General features: G+C 57.4%; 1 protein-coding gene across 4 annotated transcripts in view; it reads left to right on the forward strand.

Annotated features, from left to right (window-relative positions):
* Positions 1-19,708, forward strand: part of RIPOR3 (RIPOR family member 3) — a 74,212-nt gene that overhangs the window by 34,819 nt on the left and 19,685 nt on the right. For 3 of the 4 annotated variants that reach the window (XM_040248146.1, XM_040248144.1, XM_040248147.1), the window contains 2 exons: positions 11,227-11,345; positions 19,458-19,604. In XM_040248146.1, the coding sequence (XP_040104080.1) occupies positions 11,236-11,345; positions 19,458-19,604 (257 nt within the window). In that variant the 5' untranslated portion in view covers positions 11,227-11,235. The remainder of the gene's footprint in view (positions 1-11,226; positions 11,346-19,457; positions 19,605-19,708) is intronic. The other variant, XM_040248145.1, reaches the window with a different exon arrangement.

Genomic DNA, 19,708 nt, shown 5'->3' on the forward strand with positions numbered 1-19,708 from the left:
TCCTGCTCCACCGGCCCACGTGCAGGAGTCCCAGGCCTTCGGGCTGGGGAAGCCTCTGGTATTCCAGGAGGGTGACTCAGCACCCCTGTGCTAAGGAGCGTCATGGGGTGCAGGGTCCAGGCACTTCGGCTCTGAGTGGGGTGAGGGGCTGCCTGACAGGGTGGGAATAGGAGGGGTGATGTAAAGGCTCTGCGGTCCCTGCCCCCTCCCAGCCCCTCCACCTTCACCCCCACCCCGCCCCTGCCTTTACCGTGAGAATACCCGGTTGTGATTAATGTTTCAGGGGTAGGAAGGCAGGAAGGAAACTCTTGGGGCTTCCCTGGTCTCTCGGAAGGTAAAGAATCTGCCTGCAATGCAGGAGACCTGGGTTCAACCCCAGGGTTGGGAAGATCCCCTGGAGAAGAAATGACAACCCACTCCAGTATTTTGGCCTGGGAAATCCCACGGACAGAGGAGCTTGGTGGGCTACAGTCCATGGGGCTGCAAGAGTCAGAGATGACTGAGTGGCTGAGCACCAAGGGGGCTCTTGACTTCCTGGGTGGTCAGCAGGGAGCTCTCTGCCATCCCTGCCTGGTTCCTTAGGCACCGCCTCCTTTGGGGATTTGTGGGTGCAGTAAGGGGTAACGTTTTTAATCCTTAGAGTTTCCAGAAGCCCCGAACTTGCGGTGGGGTATAAGAAGCTGATAGACAGTTTTAAAGGCTTGCTCTGGTTTTCAGGTGGGGGCAGAGGGCGAGTGGAGGCAGAGAGACCAGTGGAGACCAGAGAGGGGATGGGGGCTTGTCCTTGGGGTCCAGGGTGGAAAGAGGGGACAGACTCAGGGTGTTTCTGAGAAGCGGGGCGCACGGTGACCTAGAAGGAGGAAAGAGATGCCCCGGGGGTCTTCCAGCCTGGCTGCCAGGAAGACAAAACTCTCTCCCGGGGACCTAGATTTCAGTGTCAACAGTTCTGAAACAATTTCAGAGGTGGAAAAGTAGGTTCTTAACTGGGAAACACAGAAGGAATGTTCACAGAGCCAGTCACATAAATATTTGAAGCTTCTGTTACACATACACACACACCCATGCACGCACACCCCGTTAAGAACAAGGCAGAAAGTAAGTGAGGGGCTGGGAGAAAATCAAGAAAAGATCACCATCCAGGATTTATAAACAGCCCCTGGAAATCAAGGAGATCAAGCTAGATAACTGTACAAGGGAAGATGATCTGTGACTCCCAGAAGAAGGCACTCGAAGGACAAGGTACGAATGGAAATACACGCGCTCTCACTAGGAATCAGGTCCATGCGTGACTTCTGTCCAAGGGCACGTCAGCCCATTTTAGAGACCTGGCAGGTAAGACCTCGGTTGAGAGAAGGCTGGCAGCCTGTGCTTACGTTCTTCAAACTCAAAGGCCAGAATCAGATGAGATGAAACACCCAGCGCCACGTTTTGCTGAAATTCCCAGGTGGCTCAGTGGTAAAGCATCCGCCCATCACTGCAGAAGACACAGGAAACGCGGGTTTGACCCCCCGGGTCGGGAAGATCCCTGGAGGAGGGCGTGGCAACCCATTCCAATTTTCTTGCCTGGAGAATCCCATGGACAGAGGAGCCTGGTGGGTTACAGTCCATGGAGTCCCAAGAGAGTCGGGCACGCTTTCAGATGAGCTTATTTGGGTCAAGTGCAAGGTCTTAGCTCTTGCATCTTGGGGGGCCAGGCCCAGTGGAACTGGGAGGATGGAGGAGGGAGATGGGCAGGAAGGATGAATCTGATTTGCATAATAAAGGCTTGGTGGGAGGGAGCTGGAGAGGGGCCCCTGGGCTGGAGGAGGAAGGGTTGGTCTGCAGGCTGACAGATTGGAGTAGGGACTAGGAGGGGGCCGAGGACATGGCCACCTGAAGGCTTTCATCCCCACCCCGCCCCCACCCACATAGCAAAAAATATTAAATAGTACAGTATTTTACGACTGGTATAAAGAGGAATGTATTATGTGATAAAATACATCCTATTAACATATATAAGTAATGTAATTTTATAATTATATAGTAAAGCATTCCCTTTGACCTGAAAGTTCATTTTCAGTCTTCTGATTTTAAAAATAATCCTCGCATTTTCGTGGAGCCTGTGCCCTGTGACCCCATCCCTGGTGGAGAATTTGGCCCTAACTGTTCTTCCACAGAGCGCAGCCAGGAACAGAATTCTTTCCCAGACCTTTGGGCTGGTTTGGAGAGAGACTCCTGGGCGCTGGTGTCCGGCTGTCTGGTGAGGGGACGCTCTGTATCCCCAGGATACCGAGAATTCCAGTTGGTTTCATCCAGGGCAGAGTGGTCAGCCCATGTGGCCGTCAGAGCTCTGCCCGCCTGGCTTTGAATCCAAACCCGGCCTGGGTTGGGCTGCCCACACCAGGGTGTGCGTTCTCAGCAGTCGGGTTCCTTGGGATTAAAAGGCTGCGTAGCCTCTGGGTCTCTCCTGGCTCGGGGTGGGGTTTACAGTGAAGGAGGCCTCCTGCAGAGCTCGGATGCTGCAGCCAGCACGCCCCCTCCAGGAGGAGGCCAACCTCTACCCCGAGCTCAAGTCCTTGAGCTCGGGCTTCCAGGCTCTCATCCGTGCCCGGGTGTGTGTACGCGTGTGCACGTGAGTGTGAAGGGTGGTGGTAGCCCAGGCCCAGTGGAGGCCGTAGGCCCAGGGCCCCTTCTGAAGACGTCGGGATGCCAGGCCCCCCAGCTTCCCTCTCCCTTTTCAGGTCAGGAGAAGAAGCCTGAACAACACGTGTCGCCCACAGAACACCGCATCTCCACCACCACTCCTCTCGCCCGTGAGAACTCATTCCTGACCCCCAGCACGCGAATCCCGGCCTTGCCTGCAGATCTGAGCAGTGGCCTCCACCCTGGCTGTTCCCCTCGGGCACCGTGGTCACCATTCTGCCCTGACTAGCCCCAAGGAATAGTGTGGTGCCTGCAGACAATCTTGGTTATCACAGCCGGAGGGTGGAGAGCTCCTGGTGTGTGTGCGTGTGGGGGGTACTGTAAATATACAGGACAATGCTCACGGTGAAGAGAAGCCTGCCCCAGGAGCAGCCGCGCTGAGCTAGAGCCCCTCCCCTAGCTGCTTCTGGAGTGGGACCCTAATTAGCACCCTCCACCTGACACCCACGTGATACCTATTCACCCCTAGGATGAGGGGTAGGTCTACGCACAGCTGGGCCATGCACACCCACCTGCAAGCATTTTACAGTGAATTTTGTTTTAATTTGGCCATGCCAAGGGGCACGTAGGATCTTAGTTCCCTGACCAGGGATTGAACCCTCGCTCCCGGGATTGGGAGCATGGAGTCTTAGCCACTGGACCACCAGGGAAGTCCCTTAAAGTGAACTATTGAAGACCTATTGCTGCCACTTGTTGGTTCAGGCCATTTCAGTTCTACCAGCCTCAGTTTCCCAGTCTGCAAAATGGGGGTGCTCACAGTGCCCACCTCAGACGGGTGCTGTGGCAAGATGCCCCGTTCCTTTTGCCTAGTGCCATTTTTATTCCTGATCCTAAGCGGACCAGGGTGGAGGTAGTGTTCCCAGAGGCCCAGCTTCATCACCCCTTCCTCTCTGGGTACCCAAGCCCCCTGCCCTGCCCATGTCCACAGCCACACACACTCCCCTCCATGGACCTCAGGAGGCTGCTTCTGCTAAGACTTGCTGGCTCTTCCTGAAGACCCCTGGTTGACCTGCTGGTGGAGTGTGTCAGTGGTGATCGGGGGCCATTTAAATTAAAACACCCTCTGTATATTTCACAGAAATTCATGAGTCATCTTTGCCTGGTAAAACCCCAATGGAGTTAGCTGGGCGTGTAGATGATATCTGTGGACCTTTGGAAAAAAAATTTTTTTTAAAGAGGGAAGTCTCTCCTTAGACCCCAGATTCACCCTGAAAAGCAGGGTTCTCTAGGTTGGCGGACATACAGTCAGCTTGGCGGCTTGATTACTGCCTGACCAAGGGCAGCTTAATCAACCTCTTGATTTTCTTCAAATTAATACTTTTTTCCAGTTACGTTAAGGAAATGGCAAGCCACTCCAGTGCTCTTGCCTGGAAAATCCCATGGACAGAGGAGCATGGTAGGCTACAGCCCATGGGGTCACAAAGAGTTGGACACGACTGAGTGACTTCACCTCACTGTTTCCCAAGTAAAGCATGCTGTATGTAGTTTACATCTTGCTCTGGTTTTTGTTGTTCAATAGCTTCAGTCGAGTCCGACTCTTCCAGCCCCACGGACTGCAGCACGCCAGGCTCCTCTGTCCTCCACTGTCTCCCAGAGTTTGCTCAAACTCATGTCCTTTGAGTCAATGATGCCTTTCAACCATCTTGTCCTCTGATGCCCCCTTCTCCTCTTGCCTTCAGTCTTTCCCAGCATCAGGGTCTTTTCCAATGAGTTGGCTCTTCAATTCAGGTGGCCAAAGTATTAGTGTTTTAGCTTCAGTCCTTCCAATGAATATTCAGGGTTGATTTCCTTTAGGAAAATTTACTTACATCTTATTTCAAAATTTTCTCATGTCATTCTTCCTCAAAATCATATTCCTAACAGCCACACATGGCACCCCACTCCAGTACTCTTGCCTGGAAAATCCTATGGACGGCGGATCCTGGTGGGCTGCAGTCCATGGGGTCGCTAAGAGTCAGACACGACTGAGCGACTTCATTTTCACTTTTCACTTTCACGCATTGGAGAAGGAAATGGCGACCCACTCCAGTGTTTGTGCCTGGAGAATCCCGGGGACAGGGGAGTCTGGTTGGCTGCTGTCCATGGGGTCGCACAGAGTCGGACACAACTGAAGCAACTTAGCAGCAGCAGCAGCAGCAGCAGCAGCAGCAACAGCCACACAAATGGGTTATTGACCCTGGGTCTGGCACTTGGCCATTTGTAGCCATACCCCAGTGTTCCCATCTGTGAAATGGGCAGAGGTGTGCTGTGAAGTCCAATGAGAGGGACTGCCGGCCCTGTCCTGTGACTGGTCCTTGACGGGCTACAGGCTGGAGTTGGAGCAGGACAGGAACTCCTCCAGGCCTGCCCTGGGCAGGAAGGACACAGGGGGCCATGGACCGCATGATACACGGAAGCAGGGGGCCCTCCTGCAGCAGGGATCCTGACTCTGGTCGTGAACCATCTGGCAGTCAGGAACTTTCTGTTTGCCCTGCAGCCGTGGGACAGTGAACTCTGAGGTCCAGCTGGGCTCCCCAAGAGCTACTTGCTCTTGTCTTACAGCAGAAGCCGGAACTGTCAGCTGATCTGCCCCTGTGAGGCTGGCTGTCTGTCTGCTGAGACACATCCAGGGTGTGTCCTCCTGGCTCCGGGTGCCCCTTCCACGGTAGCCCCTGAGAGCTGGTGATAGGACCCAGGAATGTGACCTGCTGGGCAGGGGGGTTTCTACTTGCTGTCTTTAAGTGTCCTTCAAGTCCGTACTCTCTTCATTTAAACACAGCATTTAAAAAAAAACAAAACACTTTAAATCATACAGAGGACGTCTGCTCTAAATGGACGGTTACCTTAAATGAAATTCAGCAAAAACAAAACAACCCACTGCATTCCAGCTCCTCCTCTGCTGCCCCTGGCTCTGTGCCTGGGGCCAGCTCTGTGCTCTGTTGAACAGGAAGGGTGACAAGTGTCAGGGAGCCAGGGAGCCGGGATGAAAGGGGGACTAAAGACTGAGATAACCCTCTCGCCGAGAGGCACGGCCTGCTGTGCGTCCCTTATTGGCCCAGAGTGTGCCTGCCTTCTAGCCCAGTCCTCGCAGGTTACAGACCGCGAGACAGAGGTTTAGAGAGGAGCGAACTTGTTCAAGATCGTGTGCAGCTGGAACCACGTTCTCCTATTTCCCTGGCCACGTCTCCCCGGTCCCAGGCAACGTGGCTCGGGAGGTGCTCGGCGGAGACTAGGGGAGCCCGAGCTGGCGGGCTTGGGGGTTTCCGCGGCTCCCATCCTGGGCAGGGGTCAGCAACTGGGCTTTATGGGGCAGGGGAGGCGCAGAGGGTGGTGTGGGTTTGGGCAGGGAGGGGGAGTTTTGGCTCTTCTGGCCCTTCCATTGCCCTGAAGGTGATCTGGGCAGGTTGTCTGACCCCTGTGGGCTGGGTCTGGCCATCGAGAAGATGAGGGAGCTGGACTGTGTCCGGCACAGACGGTCTGGTTCCAGGGCAGCCCTTCCCTCTTTGGTATAAACTCACACTCCTCATCCTGGGCTATTTTGCCATTTCCTCTCCTGCTAAACCAAGGGCTATTTTGGAAATTCCTATAAGCAAACTAATCCCTGGCTGGCATTTGAGCGGATCTAAAAGAGCCCTAAGTGAGGGACACGGGCATAAATGCTGCCCAGCCCGGAGAACCCATGCCGTTAAATTTAGAAGCGTCACCTCCAAATGAGGTGAAATTGCAGGTTCCCGCGGCCGGTGCGCAGCTTCGGGCAGCCCTGAACTGGACAGATTTAGCAGGGGCAGGGGCCGGCCCGCTCCGGCTGCCCCTGGCGGGGAGAGACCCAGACGGTCCGTTCAGTATCTGGTGAGCTGCTGCTGGGTGAGGAGCCCCTTCAGCCGCCCCGCCGGCCCCGCGCTCCCCAAGCCTCGGGCGCCGGGCGCAGAGAGGCAGCGAGGGACACGTCTTGTCTGCCGACGGAGGTTTGGTGTCTGCATGACTTCTGTGTCTCTCTCCTCTGCCCAGGGGCCCCCGCGAGATCCCTGGCCGGTTTCTCATGCCCTGCAGAGTGCCAGCGGCCGCCCGACATGCCCACAGCCCAGCCGCTGAAGGATCACGCCGGCGGGGGAAGAGGGCGGAGGAGGGGGACGGTCTTGCTGGGAAGAGAGGGAGCTCCAGGGTGCCCGGTCTCTGTTCTGAGTGGTCAGTTCTGCTGTTGTGTCAACAATGGAGCATCGCTACGGGGATGACCCTTGGTTAAAGGTGACAGACATCCGGTGGGGCCCGTCGGGAGCCCACAGGGGGCTCCTGGGAACCCAGGGGTCTCAGCTCGGCCCGTTCACGGCCAGTCCACCAGAAGGGGGCGGTCCTGCAGCCCGCTAGGTGAGATCCCAAGGGTCCGCGACCAAGGATCAGCCCTACCAGGGGCAGGTCAGGAGGGGGCGCTGCTGAGACCCGACGCTGGTCCGAAGGGACCTGGGCTCCACACCCCCCTGAAGCCTACCGAGGATGGCGCTGGGTTTCTCAGCCACCTCCAGTGCCGCATTCTAGCCTGGCAGGTCTCGATCATGAGCTTGCTTCCCTTCTGGGCCCCCTTTCCCCCGCTTCAGGCTCATGTTGGGGGGCGGGGGGTGGTGGTTGTGTGTCGTCAGCACAGACCTCATAGAAGCAGGTGCAGCCTAACATGAAGTAGCAGGCTTTGAAGCTTGTCATGTTCAAGTTCAACCCAGCTCTAAAGGTTCCGACCTGTGTGACCTTGGATGACTTATTTTCCCTCGTCTCTGAGCCTCGGTTTCTTTATATGCAAAATGGGAATGATAATAATTATACTTGCCTCCTATAGTGATGAAAGAATGGAATGAGATTTTAAGCTTTTGGAGCAGGTAGCAGGCACAGTGCTGGCCAGGGGTCATCTGTCAAAAGCTGCTGTTTTGTAAATAAAGTTTAGGTGGAACTTAGCTGCTGCTACTGCTAAGTCACTTCAGTCGTGTCCGACTCTGTGCGACCCCATAGACGGCAGCCCATCAGGCTCCCCCGACCCTGGGATTCTCCAGGCAAGAACACTCGAGTGGGTTGCCATTTCCTTCTCCAATGCATGAACTTAGCTAGGCTCATTCATTTGCATATTGTCGGTGACTACTTTCTTTCTAAAACGATAGTGCTGCATAGCTGTGACAAAGACTACAAGGCCTGCCTGCAGAGCCAAGAACTTTTACTATCTGGCCCTCACAGCAGACATTTGTCCCCTGTTCCCTGGAGTCCAAAACACAGTCGAAGTTCTTATCTTTATCCTGTTCTTCCACGGCCTCCACCTTGAGCTGCACAGCCTGGTGAAGTCGGGGAAGCACATGGCCTCTGGTCCCAGAAAGATGTGCTGTGAATCCTCCAGGCCCCAGAGAACATCCCTGGCCCTGCCTGCTGGCAACTGTCTAGTGGGAGAGACAAAAGAACTCACCTTTCACAGTCCACTGTAATTAGAGGGAGTTGGGGACTGGGGGGAGGTCCAGGAAGGCTTCCTGGGGGAGGTGACATCTGGGCTGGAGGCAGAGGGCAGAGGTATCAGTCAGGGGATCAGCCTCCACAGTCAGGGGACCAGCCCCCACGTGGCAGCCAGACCTTGCTTCGTTGTTCAGTCACTCAGTTGTGTCCGACTCTTTGTAACCCTGTGGACTGCAGCACGCCAGGTTCCCCTGTCCATCACCATCTTCCAGAGCTTGCTCAAACTCATGTCCATTGAGTTAGTGATGCCATCCAACCATCTCATCCTCTGTCCTCACATGGAAAACGCAGAAACCTGAGCCAGCCTCTTCACCTCTTAGAGCCTCTTTCCTCATAGGAAAAGTGGGGTCATTGGCCCTCATGGCCCTGCCGTGAACTGTTAGTCCACAGCCAGGGGCTGATACCTCATGTGGGTCTGCACCGAACCTTAGGTCTCCTCCTCCTCAGCCCTCCTTTCCTAGTGCTGGGCAGGAAGGTGGTGGGTTTGTTTTAGGGAACTGCATGCAGAGGACCTGTTGAGCGATTGAGCAATTGTCTTTCTCTTTTATCCTGAAGTGAAGGATAGAGGGAGGCTCGAGGAAGGCCCCAGAAGGGCACGGAGGGTGGGGGGCGGGGCGGAGGGGAAGGGTGGCAGGAAGGCGTTCAGGTCCCAACCCTCAGGGCGGGCACGCCCCAGCCGCTGACCTTGGGGGTCCTCCTGCCTGTTCCCTCCTGTTCCCTCACCCAGCTTGGCTGGGGTGGAGGGAGGGGGTGTTTGGCAGTTTGAGGAGGTTCCAGTGCCACCCAGAGCCTGTGCTGATATGGGTGGGGGCAGTGGCGCGCAGATAAAAGTTTAACAACCGGCAGTGGAAAAAAAAAACCCTCAAAACCTCATCTGCAGCACTTGCCCAGTTCCGCGCTGCACTTAATTCTATTGCGGCTGATTTCAAGCTACCAACATTCCTGACAACTTACCCTTCGACTCTTGCGAGCTGGTCCAGGCTAGCAGCAGTGCAGTCCAGGTAGGGACTGTGGGGGTTCCGGGTGTCCCCCCGTGGGGCTGGGGTGAGCCCCCAGGGTGGGGGATGCCTGACTGCGTGCCTGAGAGGTGCTGGCATCTGCATCCGTGTCTGAGAACTCTTGGGTCCTCGGCCTGGCTCTGTCGCTTCCTAGCTGGGTCCCTGGGCTCCTTTGTCTCTTTGAGCCTCAGTTTCCTCATCTACTGAGCTAGGTAGCTCCTACGCCAAGAGGGTTGTGTGGAACTAATAAGATAATTCACTTAGGCACTTTGTGCACTTATGAGCACTCAATAAACATTGCCGCCGCCGCCAGATTGCATCCACCTCCCCGTCCGTACACCAGGCTGCGGGTCACGGGTCTATAGAGTGGGACAGCCCCTGGCACTGGGGCTCACCATGCAGTGGGTGCTCAGCAAACCGTCTCTGCTTTCCCCATCAGGGCCAGGGGTTGTTCCTTGGCTCACCTGCTCCAGCATCAGGGTCTCCAGGCTGGGGTCTCGGTCAGCTGACCGCCGCACAACAACCAGCTCTTTCCGGCGTCTACTTCACATTATGTGCTGTTCAGACCGTTGTCTCCTTGATCCTTTTCTGAATTCCCATTTTAGAGATGTGATCACTGAGGCCCAGAGCCAGGGAGTGGCCCAGCTGCAGCTGGGACTTGAGCCCAGGTCTGGCTTTTTGGTTTCCAGTGCTCACCTACACACAGCGGGTGTGGGGCTGAGGGGTGTGAGGGGTGTTGGAGGTGGAGGAAGCTTGTGGGGCTACACTGATCTTCCAGGGGGTTCAGAGTGAGGGCTCTGGAGCCTATGTCAGGGGCTACAGACAAAGTGCAGGACCAGACACTGGACAGGCGTGGCCCCAAGGAGAATGTTGCTCCAGCCAGAGGCCCCAGGGTGGGCAGAGGCGTGGAGTCTGGACTCAGCCTCTGGGTCTGGGGGCTGTGGGAAGCAGGGACCTCACCGAGGGGGAGCAGAAAGGAGCTGATGTGGTGGGGCAGACCCCCCCCCCCCCCGCAGACCAGTGGGGTCCCTGGAATCCTAGCACTGACCGCACCCTGGCCGAGGAGTGAGGTATGAAACTGTAGCAGCAGAGATTTAGGTTAGATATGCAGGAGAACTTTCCGATTGTGCTGGAAGACAGTTGGCGTTATTCCCAAGGGATGTAGTGGCATTTTGTTCCAGTCTCAAGATGGTTTGGAGAAAGGAAAAGACAGGGTTCTAGGCCAGCCTCGCTGCAGCTGGGTCAGAGACGAGACAGTGGACCGGGGGCTTCTGGGAGCCTCCGATGCCAGCGGCCCGGCATCCTGTGAACCGGGCTTCATCACCTCCTGGTCAAAACCTCACATGGCTCCCAGTTACCCTCAGCCAACTGCAAGGCTAGAGCCCTCCCTGGGGCCGCTGAGGCCCCCATGGCCTGTGCTCTGCTGGCCTCTCCAGCCTCACCTGGGGCCACACCCCCGCCCGCTGAACTGCCCGTCCCTGGGTTACACCTGGTCCTCTGCGCCTCCAGGCCTTTGCCCATGCTGTTCCCCTGCCTCAGACGCCCTCCCCACCTCCCTTTATCCTTCTTCCCTCCTCAGCCTTGCCTTCTCAGTTCTTGGTCGCCTTTTCCATGGGTGGGTCTGGTACCCCCATCACTCCGCTAAGGACACCCTCCTGTCCCCGGTGGCTCACTAGCCTCCAGCTGGACCAGGAGCCCCGGAGGGTGAGGGCTTGGCCCGCCTTGCTCGGTGTCTGGCTCACAGGAGATGCTCTGTGGGAGTTTGTGGAGGGGGTCGGGATTCCTGGCAGAGGGGCGGTGAGAAGAGCTGGCTCAGGACTTGCTGGACCCCCCTGCACGAGAACTCAGAGTCGCACAGGCACTGAGAACCCAAGCGCAGAGTGCAGAGAGAGACCTGGTTCCCATCTTGCTCCTGCTCTCCTAACCTGACCGAGCCTCAGTGTTCTCATCTGTGAGCTGGGCACAGCATGGCTGCCCCCCTGCCGCCCCGCCGGTCCCTTGGGCGTCCTGGTGGAGGGTGGTCGGCCTGCGGTCAGCATTCGCCAGGTGCCACTGCGAGGCTGACTGTCCAGCCCTCTCCCTGCAGGTGACCACCATGTCGGTGAGGGTGCGGTTCCTGTCCTCCGGGGACGCGGGGACCGTGGGCGTCATGGGCCGGAGCGCCTCCTTCGCGGGCTTCAGCAGCGCCCAGAGCCGGAGGATCGCGTAAGTTCTGCCCACGCCGCGCGGGGGAGGCTTGTCTGAAGGCCAAGGACTGGGGAGGAGGTGGTGAGGGCGTTCTTCTCTGCTGCCGGTGGCCCTGAGGCTCTCACTCATGCCAGCGCTGCAGCCCAGGGCAGTGTGCGTGTGCGTGCGCGTGCGCGTGCGCGTGCGCGTGCGCGTGCGCGTGTGCGTGTGGGCGTGAGACTCAGTGCTGGGAGAGACCTCTAATTTGCTTAGGATCCAAACAGGTGTCATCTGCCTGAGTTTATCAGGCCCACTTGGCAGATTAGAAAACTGAGGGTCAGAGAGGCGGAGCCACTCACCCAAGGCCGCCCAGCAAGACAGATTCAGAGTTGGAACTTAGTCTCCTGGAGGCGGGGTTGGGAGAGAATGTCCTTCCTGGTTGACAGAACAGGAAATAGGGCCACCTATGACCTGGGGCAAGTGGCTTCACCTACCTGAGCCTGGCTTCCTCATGTGCCCAGTGGGGAGGCCCAGTGTCCTTGCCTCGCAGGCTTGCCATGTGGGTACAGGGAGGCGACATGTGGTGACTGCTGGGGCACGCTGGCACACAGTAGGGGCTTGTGGGAGGTTTCCAGGGAGGTGGAGCGGCCTCTGCAGAGACCGGCCTGGTCGGCACTCACCCCCAGAATTGGGTTCACGACGGCTCCATGATGTCTCCTCCAACCTCAGGGAGTGCCTGGGAGCAAGGTGCGTTCCCGCCCCTGGGGCCACGGCTCTGCCGGCCCTGGCATCCTGAGGGGCCCGCCAGCCGGCCGGCCGAGCGGCTGTGATGGCAGCTGAGCAGGGCACAGGGCCTGGTGGGCTGGTGACCCCGTCAACCACCCGAGCTCGCCACGGCGCTCCCCTCCCGAGACCCCGCAGGGACTCTAGTGCCACCCAGAGCCCAGTCCTGTCCCCAGGCCTGGCCGGCCTGCTGCGCCGTGAGCCCACACTGGCGTCTGCCCCCTCCAGGCCTTTGTTCAGCCCCATGCCCACCTCCGCCTGGAACCCTCCCCGCCCTCCTTCACCTGGCCCGGTCCTGCTTAGTCTCAGGGGCCTGAGCTTCACTGCCGTATCCTGGGGTGGGGAAGGGGGCCCCCGCTGCCGTGAGGCTGGGCCCCGCAGTCAGGCCCTCCCAGCTCCCTCACCCCACTCAGCTCCTTTGTTCCAAGGTGCACCAGCTTTGAAATCCTGGAAGCACCCTTAGGAAAGCTGCTCAGTTAGTGTCCGACTCTTTGCGACCCCATGGACTGTAGCCCGCCCAACTCCTCTGTCCGTGGAATTCTCCAGGCCAGGATACTGGAGCGGGTAACCATTCCCTTCTCCAGCGAATCTTCCCGACCCAGGAATCACACTGGGGTCTCCTGCATTGCAGGCAGATTCTTTACCAGCTGAGGTCCGGTGAAACCCTAAGGAACCCCTAATTCATTCCATACGTATTTCTGGACACCGACTCTGGTCTGGCCCTGTCCCAGGCCCTGTCCCCTCTAAGCCAATGACACTGGGGGTGGGTGCAGCTGGAGGCAGGTGTCATGGAGTTAGAGCAGGGCAGGCAAGTGGGCAGCGGGGGCTACAGGGAGGAGGGACCCAGTTCAGTGAAGGCTGGAGGGGAGAGGAGTCGAGCACTGCAGAGAGGGCGTGGGGGTGGGGAGGCCTTCCATGCAGCGGGAGAGCAGTGCAAAGGCCCTGGCATGGGAATGAGCTTTGAGGGGCAGGAAATGGGCATGCGGCCAGCCTGGGAGACAGTGATCAGGAAGGGAGGGGACCCGATGGGGGCTCCTGGGACATGCACAGCATGAGAGGAGCCACGGACGGGCTGGCGCAGAGGAAACTGAGGCCCCAAGACGGGGAGAAATTTGGCCAAAGCCTCAGAGGGAGTTAGCACCAGCACCCCTGACGCTAAGCCTCTGAGGAGGGACCATGTGGGTGCCCCTATGAGGAAGGCATACAGTAGGCACTCCATAAACACTGCAGAGAGGGGCTAGGGGCAATGAGGACGGCACACAGTGGGCGCTCCATAAATGCTGCAGAGAGTTTCTGCACCCAGTCATGTCTGAGCTGCCTCTTCCTGGGCTTCACCGGGCCCCCACCCCATCGGGTCTGTACAGGGCTGCCAAGGACACCTGTGCATGTCCCCGGGGGCCTCCCGCCCGTGGGACCCATCCCGGCTGAGCGCACGTGGAGCCGAGTGTGCGGCTGGGCCTCCGGGGGGGTGCCTTCCTCTGACTTCTACAGAAGAACTAAGGGGGCTCTGTCCTTGGGCTCTGCAGCGGGGAGGGGTCTGTGGACCCTGTGGCCAGGCTGGCTGCCCACGCTCACAGTCCACACTCTGCTGTCACGACCCCAAAATCCTTAGCAAGTTTTGACCGAAGGGTCCTGTGCTTTCTCTTGCCCTGCCTCATCACCGATTCTGTCCCCCGTCCTGCTGGCAGCTCTCCTCCTTCGAGGCTTCTGGAGCTCCCAGACTCCCTGTATACATGGCAAATGTCCCTTCAGGCCCCACTGGGAGCTCTGCACAAAGAGTGTGCCAAGGGGGGTCCCCGGGCTCTTGCTGGCCTCTCCTGGACAGAAAGAGAACTGAGCAGATCTGACCTGTTGACCCTAGAGCTCAGTGGTCATCAGCAAGGCTGTCTTGACCAGATGCCTGCAGAGCCTGTATCCCAGTCTGAGAGAGATGGCCTCGGTGGTTGTAAATGTCCCAGGCCCCTCCTGGGGGTTCTCGTCCAGCCCCTCTCAATCCCACAGGGAGTTCCAGAGGAGATGTGCCCTGGATGGGGTCTGAGGTTGAGTGGCAACCATTGGACCTCGCCTTCTGCAGTCCCCTCGCCAGGGGTGGGGGAGATGCTGCCTGCAACAGCAGGAAGCAGCAGGTCTATCTTTAACTTCCTGTCCCTGTCCTGCACCCAGGGGTCTGGACCCTTGGCTCTGGGTCCAGATTGGGTTTCAGGCCTCACCTTCTGGCTTAATGGCCCAGGTAATCCAACCAGGCTGAAACAGAGCCGCTCGCCAAGGTACTTGGCACTGGGGGCAGATCAGGCAAAAATAACCTTCGATGGGACAACAGGAGAGCCGGGCTCCACTTAGGTGTCCCCAGCCCACATTCCTGCCCTGGCACCCTTTGACTCTGGACGTTTTTTTTTTAATTGCATAATCAAAGAATTTACTTGGGGAAGTAATCTGGAAATTTTCCACTAAGGTGTGAAGGACTATTATTAATATAACTAGGCCATGTGTAATAAATATTGATACATAATAATATATTATAAAATAAGGCATATATACTAAGGTGGGGAGGTGAAGAAGGCCGGGTCTTGATACTGTCCCCTTTCTGCCCTGATTGACAGGCAGGGCCACTCTTAACCCCTTCCTGCCATTCCTCAGCCAGGTCTCCCCTCCCCCAGGCTGTTGGGCAGGGACCCTCCCGAGCCAGGATCTGCTGCGATGTCCCTTTCACCTTGGGAATTCCTCCGCTGACATGCCTGGGAAATGTCAGTGTGAAAACTAAGCATCAGCCCTTGATTTCCAAGGAGAGGAGACTAGAGAAAGGACAGATGGGGGCTAGAGCTCAGAGTTGTCAGGAGACACGGGCTAGCACCCAGGGAGCACCCAGAGCAGACCTGACCGTGGCGGGTGTCGTGTACGTGTCTGTCCTCATACCGGGCATTGAGTACCACCGACGCGGGAGGAAAGGGGAGCTTGCAGCGAGCTCTGAGTCTTCACCCGAAACATGTCCGGTTGATACTATTATTTATTGCCCCATCGCCAGCCCCGCCCGCCTCTGGATCCCACACCTGCAGCAGTCATGCACCCGTGGCCGCCGATGTTTCTCAACGACCCCGGGCAGACAGACCAGCCCGGCGGCCTCCCGTGAGAGATGGGTCCAGTAGGTCGCACGTGCCCATCTGGAAGCTTGTCTGGCATGCCGGGGGTGTTTAATATTTACTGAGTCCTCCCAGGGCTAGTGTAACATCCACCCCTGGAGGGTGCTCCCTGCCCTGGCGGTTGTGACACTGGGCCAGACGTGCAACCTGATTTCACCACCCAGAGGCTGCATTGCTGACCCTGGAGTGGCCACCGGGCACAGAGCTTCCCCGGGAGCCCGTGCTTTCAGGCACAGCTGCAGACTGAGGGCAGGGAAGCCTCCAGGTAGATGAAGCAGGGCCGTGGGCCCCCGGGAGCTGGCAGGTGAGTGGGGCTCCCGCAGCCCCACTTCCTAGCGGTGTGCCCACCGCACCTGCCTGCCTGCCCACCTGCCTGGGGCCCTGCTGCTGCTGCTAAGTCGCGTCAGTCGTGTCCGACTCTGTGCAACCCCACAGACGGCAGCCCGGTAGGCTCCTCTGGCCCTGGGATTCTCCAGGCAAGAGTACTGGAGTGGGTTGCCATTGCCTTCTCTGGCCGGAGGCCCTAGTCTGTCTGAAACCTGCTTCTCTCGAGGCTACAATCCTGCCTGTCCCTGCTGGCCTGGAGATGGCAACTTTGCGGAGGCTGTGTGCTAAGAGGTGGGTGACGGGGCGTCCAGGAGGGTGGGAGAGCGAGGCACAGAGCCCCTTCCTGGGCTGTGCAAAGTGTCCTTGACATACAGTATGTGAATAACAGCCACAGCAGGTGCAGGGGTGAGCACTACTGATGCGACAGGCTTTATGCCAGGGCTCCATGCACGTTACCTGGTCAAGCACGGCCTGAATGGAGGAGCCTTCCCTGGTCACCCTATTGAGATTCATTATCCGGCCTTTGTTTTTTCTGGGCTCTGGGCACTATCTGATGATAACTTCTGAATTGGAGTGTAGTTGTCGTGGGCTTTCCAGGTGGCTCAGTGATAAAGAACCCCCTGCCAATGCAGGAGACCCAGGTTCCATCCCTGGGTGGGAAAGACCCCCCGGAGAAGGAAACGGCAGCCCACTCCAGTGTTCTCGCCTGGGGAATCCCACGGAAAGAGGAGCCTGGAGGCAAAAGGGTCCGTCGGGCTAAGTCATGCTAAGACACGACCTAGCAACTGAAAAACAACAACAAATAGTTGCTGTCTGATATAAACGATATGTGCACTTTAAAAAGTCACCTTATTAACTTCAGCATGTATATAGCACTTTTTCCTGGAAACTGCTTGAATCTCTTTACATTTATTAGCTCTCACAGCAACCCTTCCTCTGGTCCTCATTTTACAGATGAGAAAACTGATGCACAGGGAGACCCAATAATTTTCCCAAGGTCACAGAGCTTAAAACTGGGGGAGCCAGATGGTATCCCTGGCTCCAGAGTCTGTGCTTCCTACTTCCTCCCACGACCTCCCCCAGCTGGCAGGCAGCTCACAGGGTGGAGGTTTTGTCACTGTTTTGGTCACTGTCCCAGTGCCGGCTCCTGGAATGGCATTTGCTGCGTAACAGGAGCTCAGTAAATATTTCCTGAGTGAATGACTATCCCATGACACTCTGTGGGACGTGCCCTCTCATTATCCCTCTTTTACAGATGGGAAAACTGAGGCTCCAGCGGATTAAGTATCCGTGATCTCTGGGGTTAGGATTTGGACACGGGCAGCTGACCAGGAGCTGTGTCCCAAGAGATGATATGAGTTTCTAGCTTGGCGAGGCCCCAAGGTTTCCAGGGCGGGGTTCCAGACCCTTCTTTCCCACAGCATCCTTGGGACGGAGTTCTCAGCGTGCCTGGGCAAGGCTGGATCTGTATCTCAGGCACACTGGTTTGTGATGTGGCATCCATGCTGGGGAAGCACGGGGCTTGGGGCTTGGTCCCCGCCGGCAGGAGGGCAGGACAGCGCTCCTGAGTCGACCGCAGGCCTCCGTGACCGTCCATGGAGCGGGCAGCGTCCTGATTAGACTGGAAAGGCAGCCCAGCACCCTGCCAGCCCTCGCGGGGACCAGGGCTCATCAGTGGCCCAGTGGCCTGCTCTCCAGACCCCAAGCCCCCACCCCACTCCCTGCGGACTTTGAGCCTCCAAGATTAGATCTCTGGCCCCTTGGCTCCCATCGAGGTGCCTGGCTCAGAGAAAGCCCCACTCTGTGAGTGTTCGAATGAATGAATGAGCCTGTGCCCTTGATGTGAAACCCTGAAAAGGCAGAAGATGGGGAAGGGTGTCCAGGGAGAACTGGAGCTGGATTTCCATCGAGAGGATGGCTCTGAGCGAAGCAGAAAGGGAGAACTCCTGAGAAAGGGGTCCTCCGATGGCAGACCAGCATGCCGGGCAGCACCTGGGAACACGTTAGAAAGGCAGATCCCTAGGCTCCACCCAGACCCATGAGAGCAGAACCTTCAGGGTGGAGCGGTGGTTGGGGGAAAATCGCAGTCTCACAAATCCTGCACGTGGTTCTAGGAACCTGACGGAGTCCTGAGATCCTCAGATCCCAGGCTGAGGGCCTGTGCGCACGTGGTTGAGGTCCCACCTCTGGGGGAAGTCTGGGGCAAGTCACTCACCTGAGCCTCAGTTTCCCTGTCTGGCAGGGGTTAATCCCTGCCTCTTAGGGTGGTTGTGCAAGTCGATATTTATACAAAGCCTTTAGCAAGTGCTGGGCAACAGCGGATGCTCAGCATGTACCCTTCTGCCGCGTCTTATCACTCGGCTCCCTGGGCCGTCAAGGGCATGGTGTCGGTGGATCCAGCAGCCTAGGAGCTGTGGCTAGGGCTTCGTTTCCTCTGCTCTGTGGAAATCCCAGTTGCCACTGTTAAGGTCTTTGAAGCTGGAACTTTGCTAGGACCTGATGCTCTCCTCCCCACACCTGTCCCGGGGTCCCCAAGGCAGGCAGGGCCCTGTGTCCAGCACCTCCCAGCATCTTCCCGCCTCTGCTTCAGTCAAGCCTTGCCCTGCAGGTCCACTGCCCCCATCACACACGACTCCACCGGCTCCTCTCCACCCTTGCTCAGTCTGTCCGCTCACCTGGAACACCCTTCTTGGGGGGTGGGTTACCTTTGTTCCTGGCTCTTCCTTCAAGGTCCAGCCAAGGGCCCCAGGATCGCCCTTGACATGTGGCATTTCCCTTGTTCAGCTTAGTTCAGTATTTACTGAGCCCCTACTGTCTTCCAGGCTGTGTTACAAGGAAGGATACAGATAGGATACCATTACTTTAACAGTAATGGACATTTATTAAGCACCTACTAAGTAACCCCACCCTGCCAAACCTTTGATTTGGTACCTGGGAGAATTCTTAGCATCACCCTCTGATTTAGGTTCTGCTGTATTTCCCACTTTACAGATGAAAAAAACTGAGGCTCGGGTAGTGTATTAGTGAAGTTGCTTTGACAAAGAAACCTCCCAAGATATAGAGCCTTAGATAAGACCAGTCATCCTCCCTCCTTCTCATGAGCGCGTGGAGCCGGTGGATGGTCCGCTCCAGGGCTGGCCTGTCCCTGCTCTTGTTGCTCAGCGGTCCCCTGAGTGGGTCCCAGTGCACGGGGCTGGAGCTTGCTGCTCAGTGCACCGAGAAAGCCGAGGAAGGGGGAGAAGTTCTCTTTCGGGGGGAGGGATGTGTTGACTAATCCAGGCTGGGGACAGGGGCTTGCCTCAGAATGCCTATGGATGTATGTGCGTGCGTGTCCACGGGTGCGTGTCCATACGTGCGTGTTCATGTGTGTGTGTCCACGTGTGCGTGTCCATGCATGCGGCAATTTGTCAGTCTACCTCTCGCCAAACTACATGAATAAAGAGCAGGGCTGGGGAGATGCCCCAGAGGAAAACTGAGGCGCTGTTAACAGAGGGAGGGGGATGGATGCTGGGCCGCCAAAGCCAAGAGGTGCCCAGCCTGGGAACGCCACTGGACTACGGTTTGGTCTTCACGATGCTTCGCCTGCACAGAGCTTGCTGAAGAGCGCAGACAGACAGACAGCGTTGGCATTCGGGCCGCTTGATTGTATTGCTCACTCTAAGCTAATTTCTCATATCAGGTTAGTGTTACTGTTCTTTTCATCTTCAAATTCAAACGCTCATTTTGCAGATGAGGAAGCTAAGTCCCAGGGAGTCTTGACAACCTTCTTGAGACCATGCAGCTTGGGGGCAGGACTCAGCGAGGTCTCCTGACTGCCTGGGGCTCTGGCCACCGTTTCCGAAGGGCCTGTCCCCGAGAAGGGCCGTGCCCAGACCCCTGCCTGACCCCTCCATCCTTCTCACAGAAAGTCCGTCCACGGGAACTCAGTGAGGTCTCGGATGCCTGCGAAATCCTCCAAGACGTACGGCACGCTGCGGAAGGGGTGCGTCTGCTCGGACCCCAAGCCCCAGCAAGTGAAGAAGATCTTCGAAGCGCTGAAGAGAGGGCTCAAGTAAGGAGGCAGTGTGCCGCCTGTCACATCCTTTGGCCTTGCCCGCTTGCTCCTCTCTGCCTCTCCCTGGGCATCGGGGGTGGGTCTTGTCTGTGCGTGGCCAC

The sequence above is a fragment of the Oryx dammah genome, unplaced genomic scaffold (assembly GCF_014754425.2).
Source record: "Oryx dammah isolate SB20612 unplaced genomic scaffold, SCBI_Odam_1.1 HiC_scaffold_10, whole genome shotgun sequence".
In the NCBI taxonomy this organism is placed as follows: domain Eukaryota; kingdom Metazoa; phylum Chordata; class Mammalia; order Artiodactyla; family Bovidae; genus Oryx; species Oryx dammah.